At 32.1% G+C, this 21,273-nt stretch overlaps 1 protein-coding gene across 2 annotated transcripts in view; it reads left to right on the top strand.

Annotated features, from left to right (window-relative positions):
* LOC149553507 (indole-3-glycerol phosphate synthase, chloroplastic-like) overlaps positions 1 to 21,273 on the top strand; it is a 237,079-nt gene that overhangs the window by 184,288 nt on the left and 31,518 nt on the right. For both annotated transcript variants that reach the window (XM_089788933.1, XM_089788934.1), the window contains one exon: positions 19,361 to 19,439. In XM_089788933.1, the coding sequence (XP_089645059.1) occupies positions 19,361 to 19,439 (79 nt within the window). The remainder of the gene's footprint in view (positions 1 to 19,360; positions 19,440 to 21,273) is intronic.

Consider the following 21,273-nt stretch of genomic DNA (forward strand, 5'->3'; position numbering starts at 1 on the left):
CTATATTGTAGCCGACGGGTAGAATAGTATCCGAACGAGTGCGTGATGATTGAGTCACCCCTTCGGGAAGGTATATGTGCACTGTTCGGAATGGACATGGAATGATCATTGTATTCATTATATTCAGATTGTAAGCATTGAGTGCATATTGCATATATGAATAAGGTATCTGTTCTGTGTTGTATCGTGCTATACTACATGTGTTAAAGTATCTTTACCCTGTACGGTGAACAAGTGCAACGCTTATTCTAGGAGTGACAAGAGTCAGGCATAATAAATGAGCAAAGGAAGTTATTGATTAGGTTATGTGTGCATTTGTAACATACAATTTTTCATAACCAAATTTTAATCTCAAATTAATCTATTTCCACAAGTAACTGTTTTCATTTCACATGACAATGATTTCTACCAACTGATTATAACTGAAAGAAACTCTCTTCAATCTATTTTACATATTCAACTGAATTCACGAGAAACAAAAAGAGATATTTATGTATTGCTAACAATTTAACTATTTCTAATTGTTCAACTGAAAATAATGTAACGACTAATTATATCAATTGAAAAGCTTATTCAATATAAAAGTAAATGTTTTCTCCCTCTTAAAATGAAATTATCTATCTATTTTTATAGAGGTAAAAAGTGAAAGGAACATATAGTAATAACAAAGAATCTCTTTAACTCGTTGTCCAAGCCTCGACATTGGTGAGAGGAAAAGCATTGACATAGGCTTAACTTCCCAACTGCGGACCATTACTTATCCCCACACATTCTAAATTAATAGAATGGCCCTCCCTACCTCAGGATCGGGCTTGGGATGTTCATAAGCCCAATCATTTGAGCAATCAAGTGGGTTAAAGTCCCAACATTTATTCTCCAAAATAACTGAAGCGTCTGGACAATCAATAAAGATCACATGTTCGGCACATCTGCCTAATTTCTACCTTGGCCAAGGATTTCAAATTGGGTCTACAAACCCGATCTCCACCACTCGACTTGACAACATATTACATAACTGGAACATGCATGAGCTATTGTAGTTTTGTTTATTATTATTCCTTTGTACTGATTCCATTCTTGTATATGCATACTTTCTACACCTCCTCACCTTCTCAGGCTACCATGCTGGTGATTCCTAGGTGCACATGAGTTATATTTGCTATATTTGATTCACACCTCTTCACCTATATTGGCATTATTGCTGGTGAATTCCTCGGTGTTGGATTTCATTTCCATGTGACATAATGAAAGGAATAAATTTTGAGCTGAGATAAGTATTCATACATGAATGATTCACTATCATGAATGTATAACATCATTGATATAATCGATAGTTTCCATCTTCTAAAATCTAATTGCTGTTCCCTAGGTTCGGTCTGTAATAGACATCAGTATTATGAAATTTATGCACAAAGGGTTATACAACTAGTGCAATATACAAGACGACATCTGAACTTGGTCTGAACTTGATTCACAACCGACTTGGAACTAAGAGAGATCATAAAGAAAATAAGGAATATAGATTGGCAGCCTTACGTGACACTTCTGTTCTGATTCGGATTTGCTGTGATTGGAAATATTGGTCTCCACTCCTTGTTTTGTATCCCGTGGTTATGGAAAGTGAAGGAAATATAGATAAAAACGGAATGCAAAGGATTTTCAGTTGGGTTCTACTCTACGTAAAGGTAGAGAATAGAGAGCTCGATAGCAAAGAAGGAAGAAAAAGACAAAAGATGAGTTGAGACACGATCATGAGACTCTATAAAAGAATTTGTTTGGCTCTTTAGTTGCCATCAGTTACAAGAGACCTTTCGAATGCAAATCGATTCAGATTTTTAAAAGAAGGAAGAAAATAGAGGGAAAGAATAAGAAGTTGAAAGGTTTGGTTTTATTATTTTATTATTATTGTTCATTTTTTAAAATACGTTCATGTGTATGTATTGGTGAAGTGGCATCATTAGATTATAGCTTATAATTTATTGGTGTCACCTTATTTTTATGTACATATGTTCATATTTAAGTATGAATAATAATAATTAAATAATGAATTCATTAATAATTCCTTCAAAGGTATGAGTTGTAGTTTTAATTTTTAATTGATTATTATATTGTTCTTTTAATAGCTCATGCGGTTCCATAATGCAACATGTTATCAAACCTAGTATCCTTGCTAGAGTGGTCTTAGGTCAAATCCGTCGATTCAGATGACTGGACTATTCGACCGTCCCCTTCTGATGATCCCGTTTAGCAATGCTTCCCCTCTCTTCAGTCTTCTTCCTGCAATCATTCAAAACAACATTCCCGCCAAGATATCAATTCAAGATTTATTAATTATTAATTCAAAACCGTTGTTGATCATCTAGTGACCATTAGAGATTTCATCAACGTTAGAATAACTAACTCATTTCACATGTTCATGGAAATATCTCATTATCAGTTAATACAACATATATATTTCAACTAACTCATTTCACATGATCAGGAAGAAATAAATTGATACAACAGCTATAATTAACTAACTCACTTCACATGATCAAGAAGAAATAAATTGATACGATGGCTATAATTAACTAATTCACTTCACATGATCAGGAAGAAATAAATTGATACAACGGCTATAATTAACTAGCCGACTTCACATGATAATGATTCGTTAAATCAACGACTAAGTTCAATTTTAAATTTAGGGCAAAAATTTGGGATGTAACAACATTAGTTCACATTTCTTTATAGCATGTAACAATGTGATCAATAGAGCCATGATCTTTGTTAGAAGTTGAAGTTGGAAAATAGTGTTGCTTAGATTATTCTTTGAGAGTAGAGAGAATATTGGTAGAAAATGCGAGTTTTTGTTAAAAATTATATTCTTCTATAATTTTTTGAACAAAATTGATGGTTATTATATGGCATGAAGGAATTAGTGAGTGAGTAGAATAAAGGTTCAAGTGTATAAGCACATACTATATGTGTGTGTCTTTTGAATTGGAGTTGCGGGTCACTCTCATACATTGTTGAGTATGTTATTGAGATAGTCAAGGATATTGAGGAAGTGTTTACTCGAGTAAGGTGGAGTTGTATGCTATTGCATTTTGGGAGTCTCTCATATATTGTTGTCTGTGTTCTAAAATTTTATTGAATTTTGTATTTGAGTTGGTGCTCAAACTGAGGTTAGTGCCTTTTATTTAATCGGTGTTAGTGCTTCAGGAAGGGTTGGTGCTCACTTATGTAATCTATTGTGTCATGTTTTTTACTTGAAAGGGTTTTCTTGTAGAAATTTGGTGTTCACGTCTTCATGCTTGTTCTATTTCTTCTTTTATGTGGTTTCATGCTCTAAAAGTTTAAACTAGTAATCTCCCCACCCCTCCAGTGTTTTCTGCATGCTCTCTTCTGACAATTTTTGACAAATCGTAGTTTTAGAATTTTCTTTGACAAGTTTTTAACAACAAATATTGAAGATTTTTTTCTGATTTTTATCTTGTTTTCCATGTCTTTGGATAACTAGAGAGATAGCTTCATTATGCAACATTATTTTGGAAGACACTCAACTTGTTCTTGGTCATATGAGGAAGTTCTATAGAAAGTGGTTGGCTGATCAGAAGTCCAATTTAGGAAGACTCAACAACAGGCTTATCTTGTAGAGTCAAAATGCACAATCCACTTTTTCTGGGCCCCGGTTAACAACTATCATATCAATGAGCACAATTAGTTTTCCATATTCATGAGCATGAGAAGGCAGTTAAAACTGTTATCTTATATGTTCATGCGAAAGATGTTAACGGTTATAATCAATTTAACTGAATTTTTGTAACTAACAATTGAAGACATCATCAATAATTTTAAATAAAGTATCTAACTTTTCCATACCCTAAATCCCGAAATTGGAATCCGCTTAGAGAAGCCTCTGCAAAATCTAGGTTTAGTCCACATATACCACTTAGGCCTCAAAGAGTTATACCACTATCGAAATATCAATTACCATATAGGGCATCAAATACCACTATATCATCCTTTTCCTTTCCTATTGCTAATTATGGCAATAACATATAGTTAAAAGATACGTTCATTTTCATTATTCACATAAAAGGACAATTATAACATCCATCAAGTAGGCCTATCTCGAGCATACGGTTATATTTCATGTTTAATTGGAAGATCAACTGATCTAACTGGCTACCAATTACATTGATAAGAAAAGTTGATTTCATTGAAGGTAGTAACTGATTGAACAATCGAAACCAATCTAACATATCTTCAACTTGTATTTCAAATTTCATAAAAGTGAAATACCTATTACCAGTAGATGTTTAAATACATAACTTATCTTTTTCTTGTGCATGTCTAGGCATTTGGTGGAGAGGGGAAGCATTGTTAGGGGCTTAACCTCCAAACTGTAGACCCTTAATTATCCCTACACAATCTCATCTGAGAAAGGCCCTCCCTACCTATAAATTGACAAGGAACACCATGTAATACCATGGAGTATCCCGGTATTTAGAGTATCAATCCACCGCTTGATTTGACAACTGAGTATACCTAGAAAATCATGAGCTGACTTGGACTTAAGCAATTTCTTTGTTTAAATGTTCATATTATTAAGACATTGAATAATAGTTTTCTTTACTTTTGTAGGAATCCTCTCCTCTTCACCCATTTATACTTGGCTTTACCGGCCTTGGGGTGCATCTAGGAGATTGCTGATAATCATGAGATTCTTTTAAATCAGATATGTTAAACCCTTTGAAATCAGTCACAACTGGTACATATCGAGTAGCAAAGAAAACAAAAGATAGTTCAAGAGAGATTTTACACAATATAAAGCATTATATGATTTCATCGGCTTGGCATTCCTTTTCCCAAATTTATAGCAGTTGATGCTTATGAAAAATAACATATCAAAATACGAATGAGAAATAGGAAGCAGGCCAAAGCCTCTTAGATGCTAATCGTGCTCAATGCTAGCATTGCATTTCAATAAGGAAGCTTTCTTGAATCATAAGGCATTACTTATAATGCAAATAATATGAGTAAAATACACAACCTGGTTATAGAAGAAATTAAGACCAGGTGTTGGTGCAGTAGCAAACACTATGCAAGATATGGCTCCACCCGAACGACTTAGTATTGTATTACTGTCTTGGTGATATGCTTCTGAAGTAAGTCGAGAACAAGAAGAGTTTAAGAGAATCGCATGCAATGGAGAGAAAGAGACATGTGAAAGAGAGAATGTTCTGTCAACCGTGGGGGATAAAAAATATAGCCTACCACTGCAGTTTAAAGGAGTTCGATTTGCAGTTACAAGAATGCTTTAAGTTCAAATTTAAAAAACCAATGCTGATAAAAGGTAGCAACGCTCTTGTTTTGGAATTTAATAAAATATTAAGATAATAATAAGCCCCCCCCTTCCACATGATATAAAATTTAGAAAAAAAAAAAATAAAAAAAAAAAAATATATATATATATATATATATACACATATAGGCATGATGGTATTGTGCCATCTCTAGTTGTACACACATCTGCATGTATTTTAATTATATGCTTATTTTATATCATCATATTGATATATACACATACACTTATAAATGTATACGAAAGTATGGATGTCATAATAACACGGTGTCAATGTACTCAGGAGACTCCATGATGATCAAGGGTAACAATTTAAATTATATTTCAATTTATGCTTAGTGATTTCTTTAATTATTCAGTGATATATAATTTAACCGGTTAGCTCATGGTCGTCTAACATACACTTTTGTCGGCCTAGCCCTTTACCCTTAGTCATGGGGGTTCAAGACTTATACCTATTTGTCCAATGATAGATGGTGCCCTTGTGCCTAGTTCCTTTTTGGCAACGCTTTCCCCCCCTTCGACGTGCTCTTGCAAGGAAAGGAAATTTTCCGCGATTATATCATAATCCTTAACAAAACCAAAATTACTATAACAAGTTATTATTCATAACCTTCATAACGACTAGCCACCATTTCACTTCCCAAGATGAATAACCATTTCCCCAAGATTTCAAGATAACAATATAATAGCATCATAACGACTAACGTGTCGTCTTCATATGAAAATTATAACGATTAACCATCTTACCATTTCACATAACTAAATTTACCTGTCAATTGACTTCATGTGAGACCTCAATGGCTACACGGACATTTTTAAATTGAGTCAGAAATTGGGAAGTAACACAAAAGTCCGATTTGGGGAGTCTCAACAACAGGCTTATCTCGTAGAGTTTTCAAGGAGGAGCCAACCCACTATGCATATGAGCCAAATGACCTACAAATTATGCTGTCTTTTGTAGAGTAGTTAGTAGAATGAACATTAAGGGAGGGTATTAAATTAAAATAGAAATATTTGGCTTATAATGGTCATTTAAGTTGTTTAAGTAGCTTAGTAACTTTCTATTCTTTCTTTAGTTCTTGATTGCTTCTGAAAACTGGAAAGATCTTGTGACCATATTTTCCTCACCTTTGTTTAATGCAACAACAATCAATTATCATTTTATAGTTATCCGAAGAATGATCAAATAACCAAATCACATTATACTTTGCACAACAGTTACATGCTAGGCTCATTTTTATCTTGAAAGGACCTCAATCATGTCATTGCTACTTCAATTACATTTGTTAGCACAATGTTTTTTGTTAAACTTGATGAGGACATATCAAGTGATATTGCCTCACAATTGAGTGTCTGTCTCTCAAACATAGTTGAATATGTTGATTGGACTTCACTAGCAAGTAGTTTTTCTTTTGCATATTTTTATTTCATACTCCATGTTCTTGTATCGCTTGCAGTGTTTTAATGTTGGTTATCTTAGTTTCTTCATTTCTCAATGAAACTTTTGCTAATTTTTCATGTTGCAAGCCCTTTCATGAATTTGACTAGATTGCTACCATCATCATCAAATTTATCACATGCTAGAGCTTATGAACTTGCTTACACATTTAGGTGATGCATTTTCTAAACCATCACTTTCTATCTTAATGCAAGGATTGTCACCACAATTTTAACATTGATCTTATGTTGAGTTATGCTCTACCAATTTTTGGAATCTTCTGTGTATTCATATCTTAAATGTAGGAGTATTTCCTACTTTTGATGAAGGATGACAGGCTTGTGGCAAAAATTAAATATCAACTTCGTCATACTATAGTCTATTGTCAATCCTATTTAACTAAGAAGCCTTGCAAATCAGTGGACAATTGTCTTTTATAGTATGTCCCTCCAAAACCTATCTTCTCTACGCATTTTATTATCTTCATTTTGTTGAAGCCAATTTCATCTACAAGAAAAATAATCAATGCTTTTCGTGTATTCTCAAATTTACAGAAGTCAAATCACTCTTCTTGAAAAGCTTTAACGAGTGATGTACTTTTAACAAGCTTTGTTTGTCTCAAAATTTTGTATGATATTCAATTTTCTCATTTGAATATTCTTCTTTTCTCGCAATCTTGCTAGATTTCAAATTGTTTTAGAAAAATATCTTGAATAAAGAATAAGATTGTAATCCAAAATCTTGTGGTTGGAAAGGACCAAAATCTAGGATGTTTTGAAGCTCATATACAATATTATGTTAATGTGTTGCAAGTGGATTGATAGGCGGGAGTCGTAGCCTTTATTTCATACATTATTCAACATGCTATAATAGGTTAGGTTAACATTTTAAAAGTATATATTCCAAAATAACCCACCTAAAGTTCTACACAATGAAGGTATATCAAGAGGCCTAAGAAGATGAATTTTACACTTCAATAGAGAATTTTTCGATAAGTCATAATTGAAGCTTTATAAGTGATATTATTGTTAGGATTAGAGAGACAAAAATAACAATTTCATGCAAATATAGCCAATATCAAAAAAGAGAAAACCACACATAAGTGAATAGAAGACACAAAGATTTAACGTGGTTCACCCAATCCTTGGGCTATGTCCACCAAATAGTGAGTCCAACATTATTATCCAATGATTTCAACCTAATTACAATCTTCAATCCCTTGCAACTCAATACCGCCACAAGCAGCCTACTAATTCATCATGCATCATAAAATCCCTAACCGTAAGCCATTTTATACAAGACTTATGCTGCTAACAAAATTAGGGCTAGAATATGTCGTCCAATAGAAAAACAGCTCCCCAACACTTTTTATAATAATAAAGTCATCATGGGGCCGCTGCCCCAAACTCTCGTAGAAAAATCTGGAGGGAAACTGTACCGAAAGAAGTAGAAAAAATCAACCTTTGAGTCTGATTAGATTCCACATAACAACAATTATCAAAGGAGTCATAGAAGTAAATCTTCTTTAGATGTTACACTAAACCACAAAATTAATGAAGTGCTACAATTATAAGCGTAATAGCAAACAAAGCACACTAGTAGAAGGTCTCATGCCTTAAGGTAGACATTTCTTCAGGTATTTGATGTGTTGGAGGTTTTGGACTGGTTAGGGCACAAGTCGCTATCTGCACTTTGGAGAAAAATATATTTTATTTCCATGAAATGTATCTTTCATCTTCAGTTATATTACATCTACTGTTTCAGTTTTCTTCTGGCAACATATTTCACTTTTTCAGAAGTACCTTATTTTTTGCCAGCACAGCGACAGCGACAGCAACTCTCAGACATAACATTAGCTCAAATTATATGGATTGTATTTCAGATTATTACACTTGTGTCAGCTGCAGATAAGCAATAATCTGCAAAAAAATGCGATTATACCCAATTAATTGCAAATCGTGGAGCCAGCTGATTTCCACACTGAAAAAATCATTGGCCAATTGTTGACCCAATTTTCAATGTTTTATTGCATATAAATTGCATTAAAGTGTGGAATCCATGTGGAATTAGTTTGTTATTTTGTCCCATAGTTTTTTTTGACCTTTGGAAAACCCTAAACAAAGGGTCAAGAGGAGCAAATGTGATCTGCTTTAAATTTTCATACTGCCAATCATCCTAAATCGTTGGTAGTATGTGAGATATCATTGAAGCAGCTGATGAATCTGCCCTAAATTGTGGCTTTTAAATGACCAAAGCTCTCGCCCCATGAATTTTGATGCAAAAAAGTATTTAATTAATTGCACTATTATAGATGGCACTTTGACAAGGAGGGAGTGAACCCCTACAGTTTATAATTAATATTATGAAGTAGCTTCAAAAGATAAATGATTATTGACTATCAATATATATTAATAGCTAGATAATAAATGAAAAATTAAAAAATAATGTAAAATTTATGATGCATATATTTAATTTTTATATATAACTAATATAATAAGATTATATATGTGTGTGTGTGTGTGTGTGTTTGATTTCTAATTTCTAATTGATACATTTAATTTTATTATTAACATTTGCCACAACCTAAAATTGTAGTTGCAAGCTAGGAATTGCCAAAACCAGTGGCTTGCTAATCTTTACTTCAACTAAACAAATGCCTTTTGTTGAATTTTACTCCATATAAAAGACTTACCAATTGCCATTATGGAACATTAAAGCATTGCAATTGTGGAATATGACTTGATATGCTTTCTCAAATATTAAACTACCCCTACAAAACTCCTTGCTTTAATCACGACAAAAGTCTTGGATCAGTTCAAAATGGTTTCCACTTATACTAAATTTCTAACAGTAGCTAGATCACTGTCTGATTAATTTTGATGTCAGTTACTTCATAGGCTTAGCTAATATCTGATTTCAAACTTGGACAAACTGTTTGGTAACTTGCCTCTTAATAGTGTGATAAGTGTTGGTCTTGGTTACTTCATAGACAGCTAATATTTGATATCAGACATAGACAGCTATTTGGTTTATGCCAAGGTTACTGGGAGACGGGGAGACTTAAAGGTTCCCGGTACTAGTAGATTGTAATGTTCCCATATTAGTATATAATTTAAATAATAAATAAATATTTTATATAAATTAATATTAATAATGATATTAAAATAATAATATTTTATAAAGTAATATTACATTCTAATTATAGAATAATATCATATCATGTTATAATAATAAGCTAATATAATATAGCAATGTACTATACTAATAAAGTATTATAATATAATAAAATTTATATATTATTAAATTAATATATATTATAATATAAATATTTTGTGATATTATTATAAATAAATAATTTATATTTTGTGATATTAATATAAAGTTAATATAAATAAATAATTATATAATATTATAAATATAAATATTAATATTAATAATAAATAAATATTAACAAGTAATATTAAATAATAAATAAATATTATATATATTTATGTTATCAACAAGATATCAAATTGATATAATATTATATTATATCAATTAACATAGTAGCAAAATGTAAATTATATAAATAACGAATATATTATTAATGTGATATATTATATTATTATAATAATATAATACAATTATTAAATTATAAGAATATATATAATTATATTATATTATATTATATTTGGCTCAATAAAACATAATAATAATATACATTGTAAGTGTATTACTTAAATTATTATTATATCATAAACATATATTATTAATAATATTCCATATAATATTATAAACAAATTATTAAATTTAAAAAAAAATAAGTAATAGAATTCAGATGCTCATATGTTAATCATCAATAAAACAATTATAAGTATAATGAATGGAGAATTAGCTAAAGCCATGGTACCAAACATTGAGATTAGAATTAACCATTAAGAGGGTATGGACTTAAGGGATGCTCACATCATTATGCCATTGATCAAAATATTAAATCCCTCTCCAAATCTTCATTTCTAAATACTATTTGAAAACACCATCAATGAAGATAAACCGGTTATATGAATTGGTTTGTGAAGGAATGTGTCCCTTTAGTTTTAGAGATATTATAATAAGGTCACACCCACTTGATTGGACATTCAAGAAAATCATTGAATGTGATTCATCTTTGATGAGAAGAATAATTCATCTCCAACTCCAAGAAGAAACAATAGACTCCAGTGAACATGCAAAAGTTGACAGATAGGAAAAGACTATCATAAATGATATAGATAGATGTCTCCTTGCAAAACGACCAAATTGAAGTCCAACGTGGATTAAAAAATGAGCTACTCACATTTAAACAAGGATTCTAGATGAAAGGGGAGATAGAAGATTTGGAAGATAAGCGTTGCATAAGATCAAGGGTTCATAGTCTTGATGGCAATAGAAGACATTGACAATATCCAGGTTCAAATTGGTAGACAGAAATCTCAATCAAAGACTGCATAAACTGGCGGCCACGTTGAGAGCACTAGTGGCCTGAAATATTATAAACTTATCTTGTCTCTATCATTAGAAGGTTTTATGCTATTCAAGGAACTTGCAACATTCACGTGATTGGGCAACAATGAACAAGCAAGAATATTAAATATATTGCATCCCTTCATGGATCACTCTGTTTAGAGTGGTAGATTGTCAAGGCAATCAACGGTGCAAGTATTTATTTGCATGATTAGGAAAAATGGTACAAGTATTTATTTGCATGATCAGGAAAAATACATACAGCAAAAAGGATACATTAAAAGAAAAAAATGAATGCCCTAAAAAGGGTCATTACATAGATGGGGGTACTTGGAGACGACAATCTTTTATTTAATAGTTTAATGATTCTAATACTAAATACAAAATAGTAAAACTGTAAAACTAAAAGACTAAGGTAAATACCTAAGTTGCCAGTTCGGATTTTGGTTCAGATGCGGGTTCAACATTTGGGTTCGAAATTCGATCAAAATTATTTGGGGTTGGGTTCGGGTTTGTCCGTACAAGAATTTTAAATTTTTGTATATATATGTAAAATTATGCTGCAACAAATAAGTTAATACACACCACTATATGAAGTGTGGGCATATTTTAGGGTTTGGTCGGTTGGATAATAAATTAAATTATATTTAAACCAAAAAAACGCCTTTTCAAAACAATAAAAACATGAAAAAGTCAAACTTTTTTGGTTGCACCCCTAAATTTGCTCCAAATTCCTTGTGGGTTCTTCAGTCAACTACAAAATTTGCTCAACATTTGCACAAATTCGTCCAGGGTTCGAATAAGAGAATCCCCAAGGAATTCATCAGACAAATGACAAATTTGACAAGAACCGAAATTGACTTCGAATTAGCTACGAATCGAATGTCGAATTTGCATGCTGAGGGACGAATATGGTAACTTAGGTAAATACTAATGCTAATGTCACATTAATATAGAGTCAAATAGTTCAAAACTCACATAATGACATTATTGTATCTCAGTCATATCTGATTTCGGAATATTGCATGTGATCATCATCATATCAAATTAATAATAGCTGAGATTATCATTACATACATAAATTTTAAATTCAAAAAAATACAGTTCAATACTAAATAACTGGATATGCAAACAAAAATGAAAAAACTTAGTATTGCAAATAAAAATCAGATACCTATCTAGTATCTAGTGTGATGATGATACTATCATCTACTCTATGAGGTTGTGTTCATCCATCTCATCGTCTTTAGCTATCGTGCTCTTCAAAAAATCATCTCTCTGTGTTATTATCAAAATAAAATAAAAAATGTTTATAATTGTTGTCCTACATTTTGTCACCACAAAATGTAGGTAACAGTATGAAACTTTTTCAAGCTTAGTTTCGCATTTCTTTGAGTTTATTTCGTTATTTAATTGGTTAGTATTGATCAACCAATCAGTACCAATTGATATAATGAATCCTTTTACTGGAGGCCTTCATCAAGTCTTTTTTCGTTTGCTTTGTGTCGAGCCTTTGCTTGATTTTTGAGGCCTTCATCGTCCTTTTTCTTTGCTTTTGAGTTTGTGTTTGCTTGTTTTTAGTCTTTTGGTTTTGCTCATGTCATGTCTTTTGTTTTTCCTTCAATTCGGTCTAACCTAGAGGTTAATCGGAGTTTTCAGTCAAGAGTTATGCTCATTTTAGTGTCTCAAAAGTGGACATTTTAGGTGCAATAGCACGAATTAAGAATATGATGTTATATTTACAATTTGACATTCACTTTTTGAAAAATATAACATTATATTCACTTTTTGTTATGTTTTTAAGTTACTTCTACTTTAGATTTATAATTTAAAGTGACTATAGTGCACTTTATGTTATAATTTTAAGTTGAGTTACTTTTTAATTTTTCACTTAAAGTAACTATATAACTATATTAATTTTTGGTTTTAAAAATCAAATGGTTATTTAAATGTTACTTTAAAATGATGTTTATGTATTATATTTTATAATATGATGAATAAATATTGTTTTTGACCCATTTTGTAACACTTTAATAATTTTAAGTGAATTAAATAACTTAAAAGTCTTCATAAGTGGACATTTTATATACAATAAAATGTAAAACCCATCAAAAGTGGACTTTTTACATGCCATTGCATATGAAGTCTACTTTGGTGAACATTTTTTATGTCATTACATCAAAAGTTCACCATAAGTGGACCTTTTTGATGTTATGACATGAAAACTGGAGTTTTCATGCTTATGCATGTAAAAAGTGAGATGCATTTTAAAATATGCATTCCCCTCCAAAAGGTCCTATTTTCACTAAGAAACACATTTTAAAATATGCATTGCATTCAAAAAGGTCCTATTTTCACTTGATGCATATTTTAAAACATGCATTGCACCTAAAAAGGTCCAATTTTCACTTGTTGCATGTTTTAAAATATGCTATGCATCCCAAAAAGTCCGATTTTGAAAGGAAAACATGCATTTGGCCTCCAAGAACCCGATTTTGCTCATAACTTGATATTTATTTGGTGAATTTGCATGAAATCTTCTCCATTGAAGACGTTTTTCCTTGGCAATACTTTTCTTTGCATCAAGAACAGATTTAACATGCTGAAAATTGTTTTTGGAGCTCAATTGTAGGGCACGTTTTTGAAGAAAACTCCAAATACCTCCATTTTTGCTCATAGCTTGAGTTTTTCTCAATGGATTTGCATGAGATTTTCTCCATTAGGATCGTTTTTGCTTGGCAATGGATTTTCTAACATCAAGAATGGATTTATCTTGCTAAAAAAACATTTTTCCAAACTCCCTCCAAGGGCATATTTTTGGAAAAATCTTCAAATAAATGCATTTTGAGTTATTAAATCACGTTTTTGGAAGGAAAAGAGGAGTTTTTGCATCTTCAATCATTTGTAATCTATCTTGGCTCACATTTTTGGACTTGAAAGCCAAAACGTTTTTGTTTCATGCCTTTTATGAATCACGTTTTTGCTTAAAATGCCCGAAAAATTGGTGTTTTAATCCACTTTTATGCATTTTGAAGCCACTTTTTTGCATTTTGATCGATGTATATGCATTTGGGGAAGTTGTTTTTGCATTCCCAAGTCAAAAATGACTCAAAAACATGCATTTTTTGACCACTTTTTGCAAAAACGGCTCAGGTTTTTGCATAAAAAAGTCATTTTTTTGTTCAAAAAACTAAAAAAAATGCATTTCCAGCCCATACCTTTGATCAAGAGGAATTGTTTTTGAGTTTAAAATGCATGATATTGCCTTTGAAGACCATATATTTGGCACTTTCATGTCAAATTCGACCCTTTTTTGCTCATTAATTTTTGTTAAATGCAAGTATGGAAAAAGTAAAAAGTTGTTTGAAAATCTGGATTTGAAGGAGAATTGGTCTTCAAGTCTATAAAACTTGCTATTTTGGCCCTTTATCCTTCATTTTTGGCACTTAATCTTCATGTAAGTGGACTCTTTCTTTCTTTTTATTTAATTTGTGCTTATTTTGCTATTTTCATGCATATTATTGCTTGATGACTGCCATTTGTCCATATATATGCCATGAAAAGTGCATTTTGCCTTTAAAAATGATGAAAACTCTCATTTTCACATTTTTGGATCTTTCCCAAGTCCCAATTTCGAATTTGAGCTTTGAAGTGCATTGCATCTTGGTATGTTTGAATTATTTTCGAAGGTATGTTGTTTCTTTTGTGTTTTGTGTTTTGTGCTTGCTTGCCTATTTTCTCCACTTGGAAAAATTACTAGTTTTTTTCCCAAAAACTTGTTTTTGCTTTATTATATGCCAAAGCATAGTCATATTCCACATTCCATTTCCATATCACAACACTTCATCTCTCACTCAACGAAATGGGATTACATGTTTTTCGTTCCATTCGCCATTCACACATGCATGTAATCTCATTTTCCACTTCCGTTTTCACCCATCTCACTTTTCGCTTCCATTTGCACGACACGATTACATGAAATGTCTTATGTGTAATTGCATCCAAAAAGTCCAATTTTGATTAAAAGTCACATTTTGAAGAGTCGAAAGGATGTCATTTTCACCTCCCATGTACTTTGACTTCTCCTTTTCACCAAAAGTGACTATAAATCTCATTATCTCACTTCCATTTTCCATTTCTATTCGTCCATATGCATTTGCGCCTCTATGAGCAATTACATGTTTTCGCATCTTTCCATGTTTTTCATCTCATCCTTCATTCGCACTTACATATGAAGTGCATCCCCCACCCGCATTCGCATCTCATTTCACCTTTCATCTCCCATTGCATGTTGCACTTACATGTAATCATTTTTCCGTGCAATGACATCTTGAAAGCCCAAGTCACATTTTGGAAATCAGCAATCTCCATTTGCATGCATTGCCATGCGCCAAGCACATTATGTTTAAACAAAAAAAAGTTAAAGGTGCTGATGGGAAGTTGTTCTGAGTGTACATTCGGACATTGACAAGAAGATTTTCAAAGTGTCAAAGAATCCAATTTGCGCTGATCTACAAAGGAGAATTCACAACTTGAGCAAGAAAGGTTGGATCACATCAAGTCTCCACATAACAACAGACGATTCATCAAAGTCAGAAGCTGTCAAAAGACGCAACACCATGGTTATTAAGCTGAATGCATTGGTACAAAATACAAGAACTCCCAATCTTGTTATCATTTGGGATAGCATCGCCAAGTACAAGGCCCTTTAGAACAATCCCTAGGATTGTTTCCTTCTCTTCTATCTTCTTTCATGTTTGTAATTGAAGAGGATATATTACATAAAGATGTGTAATTACATGTAATGTGAGTTACATATACTTGAAAAGATGTAATACGAGTTGCATGTGCGTTTGCATGTAACCCTATATTTTCTCCTGTAGTTAGACTAGGTCAAAGTTGGTTGAGTTGCTCCCACTTTTTCCTCCATCTTTTTCTCAACTCTTGTACCTATATAAAGGATTGCCCCCTCATTGTAAAATTATCATTATCATTTATGCAAGAGAACTCTGGAGAAATTGTGCCAGCATAACTTTATTTGTGTAAGCACTATTTGAGAGAAATTGAATACAAAGGAGCATTTGAGACTTAACTTTGATTAACTGAGATTGTTATTTGTGTGAATTGTAAGCTTTGTCTATAATTCATCCAAGTTGTCTTTGATTCATATTATCTTGTATTATTGGTAGTTGTATCTCGTGAATTGAATAAAAAAGAGTTACGAAGCAATTGAAGCCAAAGCTTTTATCGGGAGCAATTGTGAAAGTATTTAGCTAGAAGCTTTGTCTATAGCTTATATCTTCTTAATTCACAAAATAGCTAAGTATTCTTACTTTTAGGAGTCTTTGTGCGCTAATTGTAAAACTTTTCATATAGATGTGGGACTGAACTTAGAGCCAAACCGGTACATTTTTAGCTAGCCTTTGAGTTAATGAAGGTTTATCGGTATCACTATTTCTAGCTGTTGATAGAAGTGTAGTTAGAGATTCATCCTGCCCATTACTCGCTCCACGAGTAAGTGGATTCTTTCTTGAAAGATAAGAAGAAAGGATATTTGTAACACCCATTTTATAAAATCTCTCAACTTCTTGCTTACCTTGAGTTGATCCAAGGAACGGTGAGAAGGGGGAGCCTTCCCTTTAAGGTAGGAGAGATTTTGTCTCACATGTTGTGGCTGGTCATCCTATTTTTCCACTGGATTTTTACCCAAAACTGTTGGTTGCAAAATATCCACCCAACAATATTATTGCTGGTTGGGTTGGATTGTGGAATTAAAAAAAAAAAAATTAAAGTGTTTCTATTGTTTTTTTAAGTTATAAAATAAAATGTTTAAAGTGATTATATCATTTAAATTGTCATTGATATTAATTTTTGCATAAAAAAATAGTAAAACGAGGGTCAAAATACATAAAATAATTTAATATTATATTTTACTTTTTTCTTATCAGGAGACTCCTTGGAGACTTCACTATTTGGATTCAGAGACTTAAAGACTCCAAGAGACATCTTCATGAAGTCTTCAACCATTTTTAGGGTCTCTGGAGACACAAAAAGTCTCAGAGACACATCTTTGAGGGGAGGAACGAGTCTCACTGTAACTCTGGTTATGTGCTCTTACAAAGTTTAATAAATTTGATCTCAGTTACTTCGTGGACTAAGCTAAAATGTGATTTCAGACCTAGACAATCATTTGGTAACTGCCCTCTAAAAAAGTTTACTGAATGTTTGCTTATGTAATTAATATGAATATAAAGTTATAAACAACAAATACTATTTTCTACAATTCATGGTCTAAACTCTTTTTTGCTTGCTCTATATCTCTATTCTATGGGAACACCCTTGAATTTAAAAGATTAGTTGTCTCTCTTTTTTCAATTTTTTACATTTTTTTTGAAAACCAGATTTTTCTCCAATTGTTTCAAAAAATATTATACTTTTGGCTTGCTCATTTTCCCCAAACGATTTTTGCTCGGATGGTTTTAGTTTTTAAAATATGTTTTAGTTTACTATCATAAAGTTTCAAATCTCCATTCCAGAAACACAAGTTATACAAGTGAGCTGTTAGTTTTTTAGAATATTGGTAAATTTAGGATATAGAACATAACATAATGCTTTCAACTGTTTGGTGAGAGTCAATTATTTCTTCACAGTTTCTGTGAGCAACGGTTCTTTTGGAGACTTATGAGCTCCAGTCCATTGTAGGCAATTGCCTAGGACAGCTTTCCTTATTGTAGTAAGGCTTGTTGTGCAAGGAGATAGACCCAAGAATTCAACCCTGTGAGGAGCCCTTATTGTCCAGTCAGTTTGGTTCATCAGAGAATGGAAATGGATAAACTCCATGGAATTCTTGTTATGCCTGCGATGTATTTATCTGCTACTTATTTTTTGAATGCTGAGTGAGGTACATGACCTCAAAAAACTGTGATGTTTTCTCAGCGCACGTTCCACAAATTATTTAAGTACTGTTATTTTCTGTGCAGTTAATTATTTCTTCAGGCATATAACTTTTGTACAATAGGGAAGGCCTGCATCTTTAGAAGGCACAATTTTTATTTTTATTTTATTGAGACAATTGACCTTATGATATCTTTGTAAACTTGTGTGGAACTTTTTATTTTAAACTCTTCTTCCATTTTTTGTGATGTTTTTAAAACTATTCTTCTACAAATTACTTAAAGACTGTTATTTTCTACACAGTATCTTATTTCTTCAGGCATGTACGTTGTACAATAAGGTAAACCAGCTTCTGTAGAGGGCTTAATTTCACTTTTATAATTTTCCTGTTTATTTATAATTTGATTTGATATCTTTCTAAATCCTGTATGGAAGCTTTTCAACCGTAAACTACCATTCCAAAAAAATTATGTGGAGTTTTTTCCAACTTTTTTTCACATATTACTTCTCAAAATGTGTAGTAGTGCATATATTGTAAATTAATGCTGTCCAGTGTCCCACTTCTGTTTTACAGCAAAAAACTGCTTATTGTTCTGGTTTTCTCAGAGTCTTTGTTGGCAGAGAAAGACCTTTTCTAAAATAAAGCTTTGCTGGAAGCAACATCCAATCATCTATCTCCACATAATGGTATCCTAGGAAATAAGGAACTTTTTGGTCTGTCTTTTAGATATTATTATTAATACTATTTTTTAAAATTTGCATAGCTGGAAGCTAGGTAATTTCCCCAAACCCAAGCTCATAGAACCTTAATAAGTGTTGCATTGTTTTTTTACACTTCTTAATTCCCAATTATAAGTTGAATTCCCAAGTTATCTGGAGTCAGGTGATTCCTACTACCTGAGTCATCACTGTGTTTCTACAGTATTGCATTTTATTGGCAGTACATGTTACAGACATCGGAAGAGTTGTGGATCAAGCAAAAATGAAAGATGTAATCTTTCATTTTAGCATATGCCTGTTTAAAATATTAAAATACATGGGTTTGTGTGTGATTGAGTTGATGTTTTTGAATCCAGGTCAATGGATATAGAGAATTTTGTATGTGATGTACTCTGTCCTTTAATTAATTAGTTTTCTACTAGTCAATTTATAAAGTATGGGAACATCTAAGTGATACACAATTTGTTTTGTAGGTTCATAGCACAGAGGAACTTGATCGTATATTGGGTATTAATCAAGTAGAGCTTATTGGAATTAACAATCGGGATCTTGGTGAGTTCCTCCTTTTCACAAGATAAATTATCCAGGATATATGCCACGGTGGCTTTCTTTTGGGGTTGATCGTTTTACATCATTAAGAGTTTTATATGCATTTCACACATTTTGCACAATGTTAGTAATTTGGTGATTTACAATTTTTCCCCCAAATAAGGTTGTGACTAAGTCAAAATTAGCAATTGTTATCTCTAAGTTTCAGAAAAGCGTTCTCAATTCTCATATCAAATATTGCCAAGTTTGTAATATTGCAAAATGAATTAGTCACATGATGTCTAAGTAGATTCCTAATTACACAAACTACTGTACCAAATGCTGACTGGTCATGTATACCAATACTTCTGATTTTCTTAATCCATTTATTACTTAGCCATACCAGATATAAACATGAACAAGCACATTTGTGGATCGTACACAATGAACACTAGATTTTTACGTGGAAATTCCAATATTGGAAAAACCAAGGAGAAGCTAATTATCATAAATAAAAGCACTGTTTGGTCATTTTTACAAAGGGATGGTTCATTTCCAAAATAATTATTGCAGGTGGGCTCGCAGCCCAAAAGGATTCACTATCATGAAAAAGAAGAGAGAAGAAAGAAATCCACCAGTGCAGTTCAACAACTGGAAGGAACCCTTGGTTCAAAATATGAATTGAGAAGATTATCTCATATGCATGAATTCAATTCAAGCTCTGATCTCAACATAACTGCATGCAGAAGATCTGGTTGAGAACCTTTGCAACAATCTTCCTTTCCACCTATAGCAAATTGTCCACACCACTACCTGCACAAGGAATACAATCACTATACCTTCACACACCTTTGTATATATATGTGGTGTATATGATAAGTTGGCCTCAATGTACTTTGACAAAAAGAATGTCATCGCATTTCTATTCAGAGATCTTCAAATGGTTGAAATCACACCCCACGATCCTCTAAACAAGCCACAATCCACCACCAACAAGAACCATGATTTTAAATAGGTCCAGACAAAGCTTTCCAACAGAGAGAAGAAATGTAAAATGGACTAATGTTATCAAATTAGCACAAGCACCAGAGCCCAAAAAGATGGCACAATTTGCAACCATGCCTCCAGACCGTGTATTCTTCATTTATGTCAAGGTTATGAGTTTACTGTCCACTTGAAAGTGCAGAGAAAGTGGTCCTCAAGTTTGTAATTGTTACATCCCAAAGTTTTGACCTAAATTTTAAACTTGTTCATAACCGTTGGATTTAATGGATTATTCTTTCATGATCATGTGAAATAGGTAGTTATTTATATACATTGTATTAACTGTTAATGAAGATGGTCATTAACCATTAACTGTTATTAGATGATTAGCAGTCGCTTGATTTGAAATTATGATTAATAATTTAAAGTCTCTTAAAATGTTTATATAGAATTGTTATTATGGTGAAAGTGTTTTCTTGGGTGATCACAGGAGAAGATGAAGAGGGGGTAAGCACTGCTAAACGGGATCATCGGAATGGGATGCTCGCCTAGTTCAGTCATCAGGATCGGTAGGTATGACCTTAAACTTCTTTGGAAAGGACACAACGACTTGAACACATGATACATTGTGGGACTTGCGTGAGCTATTAAGAAAATAAATTAAGAAAGTATAAAATAATCTAATTAAAATATAAAAACATACTTCAAAAGATTTTAATTGATCTTTCATCATATTATTATAATATATATATACATGTACATATAAATATAAAAATGAAATGGCACCATTATATTATAATAACTTAATAAAATGATGTCACCCCATTGATATATTCACATGAACGTACGTATATACATATCATAAAAATACAAC

This window comes from Cupressus sempervirens, chromosome 6 (genome assembly GCF_028749045.1).
Source record: "Cupressus sempervirens isolate cs-2001-9-10 chromosome 6, ASM2874904v1, whole genome shotgun sequence".
Taxonomy (NCBI): Eukaryota; Viridiplantae; Streptophyta; class Pinopsida; order Cupressales; family Cupressaceae; genus Cupressus; species Cupressus sempervirens.